General features: G+C 35.1%; 1 protein-coding gene across 1 annotated transcript; it reads right to left on the bottom strand.

Moving 5' to 3' along the window:
• Nucleotides 1-2,021: 2,021 nt before the first annotated feature.
• Nucleotides 2,022-9,227, bottom strand: swi5 (SWI5 homologous recombination repair protein). The gene is made up of 5 exons (XM_030149954.1): nucleotides 9,030-9,227; nucleotides 7,239-7,287; nucleotides 7,035-7,138; nucleotides 6,562-6,656; nucleotides 2,022-3,553 (listed from the first exon to the last, which is right to left on the bottom strand). The coding sequence occupies exons 1-5, from the start codon at nucleotides 9,125-9,127 to the stop codon at nucleotides 3,489-3,491; spliced, it is 411 nt and encodes a 136-aa protein (XP_030005814.1). The 5' UTR covers nucleotides 9,128-9,227; the 3' UTR covers nucleotides 2,022-3,488.
• Nucleotides 9,228-12,108: the final 2,881 nt, after the last annotated feature.

Genomic DNA, 12,108 nt, shown 5'->3' with positions numbered 1-12,108 from the left:
TCACATGAAGGAAAGAAGCTTATAAACATCCAAAATGATATGCAAACAGTATAAAACATTTTCTTTGTCGTACCGAAATATGTTATGGCCCCTTTCGACCACTTATAGATCATTTTACTCTATAGCAACTTTAAACTATGAGCAGAATAATTAAAGTCTTTATTTTTTTCTAAACAGTGTCAGTGGGGTTCATTACATCAGTGTCACACATGGAAAATGTTGCATAATACACAGAGATTACAAAAGTTTCACTAAAACAAACTGTTGTAGGTCACCATCGCAAGTTAATGAAGGTCATTTCCTGAGTGGTGGAGTAAGCTTAAATAGTAGGATAACATTTATTTATAAATTATTGCAACATGCATGACTTATGACCTATTTTTACTTAGTTGAATAATCTACAATGACAAAGACTCATCAAAAAAAAAGACAAGTCAAAGTTTGCCACAGTACAATAACTTTTATCAGTACTTATCATCTGGGCTCATCTTGTATGTGAACATCTTAACACTATTGACCCTTGCAATGCAAAGATCAGGATAAGAAAATAGGTTAAGCTTCAACCTACAAAAGACAGATAAAAGTTTTTTTTATGTGATGATAATAGATTCACTTTCACACATACCCTGTTGCATTGTTGGGACCATGAGGTGCTATCAGCTTTAGAAGACACATTATCAGTGTTTCTTGGACAGATAAGGGCACACCCAGAATATTACAGCACTTGTCTGTTTTTTTTTGTTTTTTTTTGCTCTATGCTGAAAGTGAACCCTATGGGGAGTTTTTAAATAAAGGAAGAAAGTAACCATCCCCTTTCTAAATTTAAAAACTTCTACACTTTCAGATGGCCCTGTGGAAACTGTCAGGAAATGTTTCTAACAGTTGCTTAATATCCTCTCACCCTTCATAGAAGTTGTGTGTGGCACTAATATGACCTTTCATTCAGATGATACCACACTAATGTTTCAGGGACAGGGCTGGATTAAAAAATAAGATCATAAAAATCATATAAAACACATCAATAACTCAACACAATTCAATAAAGTTTCACTTCATAATAAAATAACCCCCTCATTTCCTATTAATCTGCAGTATTTTGTAAGAATAAACAGTCTGAATGCAATATGTAATATCTGTCCCCACATTTAGGAATGCATCAATTTACTGGATAAATCTTGGTATTGACTGATATCAGTCAACATCAGTACAGGAATAAAAACGGACATTTCAACGAAGGCAAAGGCCAATTTTTATCTAGTGCGTTATATGAAAGATTTTTTCAAATACTTATATGCCTCAATGTCTGCTCACTCAAAGGTAATGTTATGAAGGGCTGAAAGCCTAAAACAGTTATCCTATTTTTATACATAATGAAGTTTTCATCGACACTAAAGGAGGGATAAGTATCAGAAACAAAACAAATAAAACATATGCTTTAGTATCGGCATCATCTATTGGCCAATCTATCATTTTACATTTCATTATCAGCCCAGAATTTTGCAATCAGTGCATCCCAACAATTATAATATATTGCAGAAGTTAATTTAAAAAATAGGGGTGATACACTTTTAGCTGCATTTTAAATAATCTGAAAGTTGTACAGTATTTTGGAAAGCACTGTCAAAAAGTCACTGCAGTAGTCAACAAAAGTGGAAATAAAACATAAACTAGAAAAGCACTCGGAGAGTGCAGGCCTCCACCAAGGCAGATCAGTGGAACCCCCCCCCCCCCCCAATCACCACCAAAATTTAATTACTTGTTCCTTGTGCCAGCATCAATATTTCCTGAAATTTTCATCCAAATCCATCCATAACTTTTTGAGTTATCTTGTACACAGACAGACAGACAGAAAAACCAACGCCGGCAAAAACATAACCTCCTTGGCGGAGGTAAAACAGGTTTTACTTTAATGGACCCTGAGATCTGTAACATATTTAGCATAAGATCAAAATCTTTAACATCAGTTTAATGTTTAGGAAGTTTAATTTAACATAACAATGTAACATGTATAGATGAGGACACTGAGGACATCCAGTCCAACACTCACACATCACACTGTGTAACAATTTATTACAAAAAGTGGGGAAATTTACAACACATTGGATTCCAGCTGTGTATTATAAAATGTGGGTGTTGTCAAAGTAGTGAAAATGTTTTATAGGGATATGCTGTTTTCTCATAATGCATTGCTATAGGGATGATTGTTTAAGTGCAGCTCAATTAACATATTTTAATAGTTATATTTTTATATGATACAAATATTTACCTAAAGGAGCATTTCACTGATTTTCCACATTAAGGTAATCATAAGGGGAATAGTGAGGGCTAAGATCAGAATATGTTGGCACATTTTGCATCAGTTTTGACCATTGAATGCTTCAAGTTTCCAATATTTATGTATAATATTAAATCCTGGAGAACCCCTTTATCATTTTGGAATTCAATGTATCTTTTTTCTTGATATAGTTTGGTCCGACAGTTCCATTCTACCAAATGAGTACAATGGTGCTTGTATCTAGTGTTTATATTGTGTGCATACTGCATAGCGAGCTAAGAGCAGAAAAATGTAAACAAGCAGATAAGTAGCATGTTTTTAGAGGACGTTCATTTCAAAGTCCAAAGGAAAATGTAAGATCTTGGTGGTAGAACATTTTCTTAACAGGTTCTTCAGTCAACATGTAAGTATGGCTTTTTCTGTGAATTCCAAACAACTTTTCTTCCATTCCTACAGCCACCATGCAAACCCTTATCCAAACTCTATTTAGATAAGCTCAAATGTCAAAACAAGGTCCTTTCATGGTGCCTGGTGATGGAGTCACATTCATATTCTTGTATAACAAAAGCAGATGGAAAGCTCTACAATTAACATGTTTTCTGTCATAAACACAAGTCAACACTCTGGTAAAAAGGACTGCCCTCTCAGCAAACAATATTTTAATACATTTTTAATAAGATTTCTCAAGGCTCGTTGCACAAACCACTTTCTTACTCTATAAAGTGAATGAAAGATAGAATCTTAGACACCAATCTCAATAAGCTGTTTTAAGTTTGTCTTAGTAGACTGAAATGTTAACAGGTGCCTCTAGTATTCTTTCTGTCTACTGATGAAGAACAAAATCCAGTCAGTGTTCTGTGTGAAAATTCATCCCAAAATGTATCTGAACATCATGTGTGGCATTAGTTTTTGATAAATTAAGATGTTACTGCCCAAAGTGACTCAAAAAGAAGTAGTTCTGTTTTTAGGGATTTACAGGTAACTTCAGATTCAACTTGATCGGTAAAGATTTTCCTCTCCATCTCTTAGGGGATGACTAAAAGCAAAACCTATTCAGTTTACACAAGGATACCTGAGTGATATTTTGAGATAGATTTGACAAAGTCCCTCATCTTTCCTCAAATCTACTCTCTTGTCTTCTTCATTCTAGGTGCCCTATTTTGGCCCAAGGAACACTTCTCTCCCACTGCATTTTCATGTATTATCCAGTCTGTCAGTCATCCAGTTCCAGTCCAAAGTTACTATAGAGATCTCGTGTGGTGGTCCCCCTCAGAGCAGCTGCAAAACATAGCAAAGTAGGGGTTAGACCATCCGGCAGATTACAGGGTCAACTCCCTCTAGTCTTCTATTCAAACAATCCACAAAACACTGAATAGACCAAGGACTCAGTGGCACACTGCGACTTGAAAAATAAAGCTTTTACTTTAAAAGCTTTACAATTATACAGCAGATGTAAAAAGCTAGCAGGAAAGCCTTATTTGAGCCCATCTACAACATAACTGTAATTGTCAATAAGAAACATAGAATACTCAGTTTAAACCTCTAATTAAGTGATGTCTTTTTTTCACATACCACATGTGACAAATTAGCTCCACTTGCTGGCACTTTGCTGCATTTATCTCATGCTGACTATGTTATTATGAGTTGTACCAAGCTGAGCCTGATACAGAGACGAGTTAGCTTGTATGTCTTTTCGTTACTGTTTTACTGCTTTTCTGTAGGACTGAGAAGAATTTCGTTTCTGCCATTACTGCACACTAACATGACATGAGGAGGCTGCCAAGTACACACAAAATAAAACATGTAATTTTTTGTCTCACATGCTTTACTCCTGGTTTTTAGTTTTCCACATTTAGTACTGTAAATTAAGAATTCCTGAAGACATTTCAATTGTAACTTTTAACAGTAAATCTGAAGCTTTATGGAGACTCAGAAAGAAAATGCAATCTAAACAGTTCTGTATATGGCCTGTCCTCTGTGAAGTTGCCTTGACATTCATCATTATTTGCTCTTCTTTTTGGCTGTTATGACTTTGCACAGGTATTTGACTGCAGCCCTATAATGATGTAAGTGTTTGTTTATACCTTATGTAAACTGCAGTTTATTCCTTATTTGTTCAGTGATTATGCACAGTACATCTGGAAAAATTGGGTTGACGGCCTGAAGCTATAGAAACAAGTACACACTTGGATATGCCAATCATCTTTATGCTTCTGAGGCAAAAGTCTTTTAGAATACAGAACAAGGATCCTTGTTTTATTGACAATTTTAATGAGATTTCCTTTTGGAAAGTACTGAGCATTTTGCTACTTTCTAGAATTTTGTCATTGAGTGAAATTTATTGAGAAGAACAAATGACACTAGTAAATTTTAAATTGAAAAGTTAAATTCTTTTCTTTGTTATCAGCACTGTAATTATATAGGTTGATAGATAAATATTATGATGAGTAATTCCAAAATAAATAATATATGAATAATACTAGCAAGTATATGGAAAATATTTAAGTAAAAAAAAAAAACACTTCTGAACAGGGGAAAGCTACAACATTTCTTTGGAGATGTAACAATGACCTTAACGCTGACAGACAGACAGACAGACAGACAGACAGAGAGGAGGACATGGTGAGAGACAAAGGACATCTGTATTGTGAGGGTACTGTAGAGCCTCTCTTCTTGCGTCCCTGATCACTCTACAGCCTGCCCACCCTTCTCCTCCCTCTCAGAATAAAAGCGTATAACAGCAACTTAGTGTTTAAGTGCAGAGTCGTTGTGAAAGTGTGTCTGTGTGTTTGACAGAGCAGGAAAAGGGATAGAGGGGAGTGCGTGTGTTTGTATTTGGCTGTGTGTGTGTGTGGCTGACTATGCATGTGTCTGTACAACAGACAGTGATTGCGATTGTGTGTAAGTGATGTGAAAGACTGCCATTGTGTTGGGGGGAAACGCCACCTCTATTCACTAAGAGGTCATTATCATCCTGACTCTTCATTGCACTGAGAGAAAAGTCAGAGTAACAGAAGATTTTTTAACTAAACTACTGATTTAAACATGTTTTTCTGTGTGTTGAATAATGTTACTTTTTATGGTGAAAACCACAGTTGGGGTTCTACTTAAAACAATGCAAAGTACATTTTACACATTCTGCTAAGATCAGTAGATGTCTGAATTAAATGTAGGTAAAAAGTCATGTTTGTTATGACACATGCTCTGACCATAGTGTGACTTGGCTGTGATTCATCAAAACTTTCCTAACAGTGTCAAAGGTATGAACTTCTACATACTTCTGTTTCTGTGAGGGGTAGACTACATCTACTAAAAGGTTTGAAGCAGTCTAATATCATCTAAAAGCATAGATAATGAGTTCTGTAGGAGTAAGTCGGCCCTACATCAGACATACACATGAAAAACTACAAGAATAGTAAGACGTGTTTGGCATTTGATCAGCGGTTTGGCTAGAGATATAACTTTGTTGCCCCCTTATGGCTGCCAGTAGAATAAGCTGAAGCTCAGCTAACCTCAGTATAATGTTAAGTGACCACAACAGACTGTATTCTGTTATTTTATACATAGGGTTGTTTATATCAATTCATCCTGCTGTTTAAAAGATTTCTAGTCATATTAAGATTACATTTAATTATATATAAAGAAAGCATGGTTGCATAATTTTGTTGGTTTATCTGTAATATCATGTGCCAGAAATAATTTGCCCATTAATTTGTTATCCAATTTACAGGTTTTTTTCCCTCTGGGCCTAATCACACCAGAAAGACATATTGCTGTATGTCTCATCTAGTCTGCTAAGGGTTCACAGTGTTTTATTACAAATGAGCCAAGAGGTGTAATCATGACTCACATTGACTGACACACAGCTTATTCAGATTACAGCTTTGGTCAGCTGTTGTCTTGTTGCACTCATATTTCTATAGCAAAGAGCTCCCAAAGAAATAGTTGGAAAATGTGCACCAGATAAAACTGGAGCTTGACGTCACACACGTTGGAAAGAAGGACAGTGCATAGAGAGAAAGAAGAAATGTCAAACCGACTCCAATAGATGAATTAAGGGGGAAAAAAATCTGCCTTTTTACACAAATATATTGGGGTTTGAGGTGCTTTCATACCAAAGAAACATAAACTCTTGCACCCCAGATGCAAGAGAAGATAAATGAGTTTGTTTCTGCAGGGGGCCATGCAATCAAATGGAGTGTAAAGCTGTGTGAAATCAATTCCAAATAGATATGTCATTCTGTAAAGGAAAAAAACAAAAAATTGTCTTTTAACATTTCGCTTACCAAGGCGGCCTAGGAGTGACTGTCCAATGTCTTTTATATCATTGTACTCATGCAGCATATCAATATGATGCTCCAGTTCTTCTACTCTATATCCCCTAAAGAAACAAACACAAAACTGATCTTACTCAAAAACGTAATTGTGCAAAACTTCATATGCTCACACACGAAACATAAAAACCTAAAACATCAATATTAAAAGGTTGCATGCTAAAGATGCATGTTATATCAAAATCTTTGAATGTGACCACTGTTCATTTCATGTTAATTAATCATAAAGTAAATTATTTATACCATTTACCTAAACTTACAATAACTTTCTAAGTTTGTACTCTAAAATAGCTTCTCTGAGAGGGTAACTATCCGCCTTAGTGACCTAACTGCCTTATTATGATGGTTTCACTTCATAGTTGGGGGTCAATTGGACCTCAGAGACAGAAATACCCCAAGACAAACACACACACAGCTGTACTCACTCAGCTTCCAGCTGTGCTATCTCTGAGTCCAGCTGCTCTAGTCTCTTCTCTAACTCCACCACCTCCTCTTCAGGCCTAACTTTAGCACTCTCCATTACTTGAAGCTGTGAGACGCAAACTGATGATCATGAAGCATTTCAGAGGAAAATATGGTGCCGTTGAAGAAAAGGAATTTATAGAAAGGAAGTAGGAAGACTCACTTACAGGTGATCTGAAGTTGGAGTGTACTTTCTTCAACTTTGAGAATGGAGTTCTATAGAAAAAGGGAAAATCCAAATAATAGTATAGCCATGATATCTTTCACATGATTAGAAAGCTTTAACAGTGTAGTGTATTTTAGAACAGCTGGGTACATGATCATAATGTCCACTGACCCCCTAACTCATAATATTATTATCAATACTAACTTTATAGTTGTTATTAAGGCTGAATAAAAAAGTTATTCCATGCGATTATTTTGGACAGTATTACATTTTACAATTGTAATTTCAATTTGAGTCTGCTTACTTGTGAAAGCCAAGGAACTAGCTACTTTTTATGAAATGCATATTTTTCTTTCAGCTCAAACATTTTAACTTCAACTAGCAGAAAAAAAAAAAAACCCTGAAAAAAATCCATATTTTATACATCATGTGTCTCTGTTCAGTGCCACCCACAGAGTGTATATAATTAGAATCTGTGACACTGAATACAATGATACAGATTTGTAATACTTGCACATTTTGCAACTGGATCACCCTTAATCTGGACCTTGAAATTGCCTTCAGTTGCACATGCTGATATTGTAAACAACAATTACATGAACTGAGTGCAAGCATCTCACCACGAAAATCCAACTGTGGCTAACACAAGTAGGGTATTTCTAATTTACATTCCAAAAATTTTAAGTTAAACACCTCATCTACAGACAACAGACTGAATTTAACCCTTTCATGCATGAATTATGAGAACCTTAGTCAATATTTTTTTCTTGAGTGATTTTATTCCTCTTTAGGCATGAAAAAAACAATGCAATTAAAACATTTTTATGAATCTATTTTTCATGGAGTTAAAAAATGTTCACTCAGCTGGACATTTTTTAACTCCATGAAAATGTAAATAATTAGTGTAAAATACAGTTTGTCAGCTTTTCATGGTCATCAGATATGACCCATTTGGACGTTCAGAGGCTCCGTAGTTACCATGGAAACACTGTCATCTTCTACAACATTGATTCACCAGTAAAACCCATGAAGTTAGATCAATGACAGTGGATGGACACACTTTATTAATGATAGATGTGCCGAAAAAGTCACTTTTTTTCTGTTTTCCCTGTTTCTGATTTAATAACCTTTGAATTTACTCTGAGTTTTAATGAACAGCAACATGATCAGCAGATTAAATTTAATAAAATACCTACTTTATACTGAAAAAAAAAAAAACAACCCAAAATAAATAATACAGAGGATAATATAATCACTAATAATAATATATATAAATAATATATCACTTAAGAAAGGTTAAATAGAGAGAAAAAATCATTTAGGAACTGCCATCAAAGACGCACTGGGTCTTTATAGGTTAAATATTAGTACCATTTTATTTCCTAGCCTTTATATTCAATCATGCAGATATTATGCAGGTACTGTTATAGACGTTCAGGTTAAATTACATTATAGAATAGCTGTCCACAGTAGTGACCACTATGCATGACAGGGTTAAGGTAGTCCCCATTAGTTAGTTGTGTACACAGTTACACCACAAAAACTAATTGGAATTCAACAATATATTTTGAAAGGACGTTCAGCATGGTAAAGGTCTAGCTGTACGTTAAAAAAGGGAGGCTCCTCCGCAAAAAACCCTCGCAAAAGATATATATATATATATATATATATATATATATATATATATTTGAAGTATATCGGGCCCTACACAGTCACTGTACAGTTTCAGATTATTTGTGGATTAGCATACATCATATAAACTAGCTAAAGGTAGTTGACTAACACTAATTACCGTTTCAAGGCTCCTTTCTTCGAGCCATTCCCGTCCGGTGTCGAAACTGGACATTTTTTTGTACTTACGTCATCTTCAATTGACTGTTCTGTATTCATACTGCCATAAAATATATATAAAAAATAACTGTATGTTGGGTTTTACAATGTTCTACTGCAGCAGAAAAGTGGGCACGTAAACACAAAGAAGTAGGAAGTATTCAACAATTCGCGGCAGACGATAGAGGAGACGTGATTGGCTGTCGATAATGGAGGCGGGACTTAGTTTCTCCGTTGACCAATGGTGATCTGGAACTTTTATATTATTTTTATTTTTATTTACCAAATATTTACCAAAATAAGGCGATTCCATGCATACATTTTACAACTATAATAATAATAATAATAATAATAATAATAATAATAATAATAATAATAATAATAATTATTATTATTATTATTAACATTTACATTTACATTTACATTTACATTTCACATTTACATTTATATTTATGCATTTGGCAGACGCTTTTTTCCAAAGCGACTTTCAGGGGAAAACCAATCAAATCAATCAATCAGATTTTATTTATACAGCGCCAAATCACAACAAAACTTATCTCATGACACTTTACATATAGAGTTGGTCAAAAACCAGACTCCAAGCCAATTTACAGAAACCCAACAGAATCCTTCAGGAGCAAACACTTATTATTATTATTATTATTATTATTATTATTATTATTATTATTATTATAAAAACTATAAGTAAGTAAATACATGAATAAAATACTATTTGCAGTAGGTTGTACTTTACATACTGTTAGACATTTTCCCAGATTGCTTCTACTTCTACATGTTCCTCCATTTGTTCAAAGAGAGATGCTCATTGTTCACTTGCTAGTTTTAAGTTTAGTTTAAAATGCCCAATGTTTTATTTTTTATGTATTTATTTTTTGAAGGAAAAGTTTAAATGGTTACAGAAATATTGCATTCACACAGTTCAACTCACTAAAGTACTAAATGAGGTTGGTAATGAAATAGCCAGAACCTGTTTCATGCTGTCTCAAATATATTATTTACCCAATTTCACCACCAGATGGGGACAGTGTACCAGTGTAGATGTTGAGGTCTTTTATTTGTCTTCATCTCACCTCTAATTTGATTCTCTCTCTAAGCGCTTGGATACAGACTTTCTCCTACCCCGTCTCTCTGTCTGAAACAGCCCACACACTTCTCAGCTGAAAAGACTATTTTCATAATTAGAAGGAGTGATTTTGTGGCATGTACTGATGCTGATCTGAGCTGAGACTACTCTTGATTGCTCATCATACAGGCTGCCTTTCGGACAGAAAAGCCAGCAGCATTCTAAATCTAAATCGGTGATGGATTAACAAAGCAAAAGGTCATGTCCAATCCACAAAAACACACAACCAGATGCACACACTCTTCTACCACATATTGTGGTTTGAGTCTTCCCAGTATGGTTCACTGGGCAAGTATTCAAGGAAGAAGAACAGGGAAAAAAGGTCTTGCTGTTAAAACACAGAGAGGCAGACAGAGTACATGAGTGGAAAGAGGGACTTTCTGCAGAGATACACAAAGAGGGTGAGACGTGAAGAGGAAGACAGATAAAATGTGTATCTGAGGGAGATGATGTTGGGGTGTGGAGGATATAAAATCAAGTCCATTCTGCGTTATGGCCTCAGGATTCATTATTTATTTATTAGTTGTTATACACAGAGACAGAGAGGGTGGGGAATGAAAAATTCAGACAGGAGACATGGCCTTTTCTCCTTTTAGAAATCACAAGATTACACACACTGGGTGGTAATGGCTCCTGCGCATAGTCTGTGTGTGTGGAACACAAAAGGAGAGATTCATGGTAAATGACTATTTCTCCCCATCTCTGAGATAGCATTAAGTATCTGGAGGGGAGAATGTGTGTGTGTGTGTGTGTGTGTGTGTGTTTACTCATATATTGAAAGCCACTATGCAACTCTGAATTTTAATTAAGGACACTAAGTCATAAGTAAAATTTGGGAACAGCTGCAAACTTCTGTGATGATGATAGGGCTGTTTTATGATTGCCAGCACCAAAATAACATTTGTTGTTATTGTCACTGTAAGCAATTAGAGATTTGTTTGTTTAGAGGCTTTTGGGTTATAATGGAAAAAGGAATTGCTTCTTACTAATATGGAGACAATACTGAAGTGCTTGAATATGAATGTTGTCTGCTTATATTTCTGCTTGGGAGTGCAATAGTGGTCAAAAGACATCTGGCAAGGAATACCCTGTCACCTGTGCTTTGTATATGCTAAGCTACTACATCTGAGACCAAATCTACTTCTATGTTTTGTTTTGTTTTTTTTACAAAAGAGTCCAACTCCACTTATCTTTCACTCACCAAACTCTGATGATTAAATGCTCTGGAAATGCTAATAACCAAGAATTTTATTTAGCATTTTTTTAATGACTGCCATAAATGTCCATTCTGTTTTTAACAAAAGACTTTTATGCACTTTTGCAAAATGCAAGTTTTTTTTTTTTTTTTTTAATAGCAACTAATTTCTCTCAGCCTTACTTTCTGCAAATTAAGTAGCCATTAAAACCATTGCAACCATTGGACTGTGCAGTGGTAGAGATCTCAGGGGCAAAAATCTAAAAACAGTATTGATGGAAATGTTTGAATGATGTATAATTAATATAATATCTTGATAATTAGGGAAGTAGAGTTTGCATCCAGGGGATACAAGTGAAGAAATAGAGAAGAATATAAGGAGAAAAATAAGCGAGCAGAAAATCAGAGCAGACAAAGAACAAGATACGTGAATGGAGCTAGTTTACAGGAAAGAAGGGTAAATGGAGAATGGAGGAGAAACAGCTTTGGTTAGTAATGCTGGAAAGCCTGCTATCTATCATGTTCATAATTCATAGACTCTCCTGCATCTAAATTCCACTGCTGGGAGAATTGTGTCCAGAGACCATAAAATAGTCACACACACAAAATCTGTAGTACAAAAGAATAAGGGAGTGGCGAAAGATAGTAGAAGAAGAAAAGGGTGGAGATTAGAGTGAATGAGAGCTGCAGTAGATCGACAGT

This window comes from Sphaeramia orbicularis, chromosome 12 (assembly GCF_902148855.1).
Source record: "Sphaeramia orbicularis chromosome 12, fSphaOr1.1, whole genome shotgun sequence".
Classification (NCBI taxonomy): Eukaryota; Metazoa; Chordata; class Actinopteri; order Kurtiformes; family Apogonidae; genus Sphaeramia; species Sphaeramia orbicularis.
Note: the sequence above shows the minus strand (reverse complement) of the source record. Positions and strands in the feature narration are given on the sequence as shown.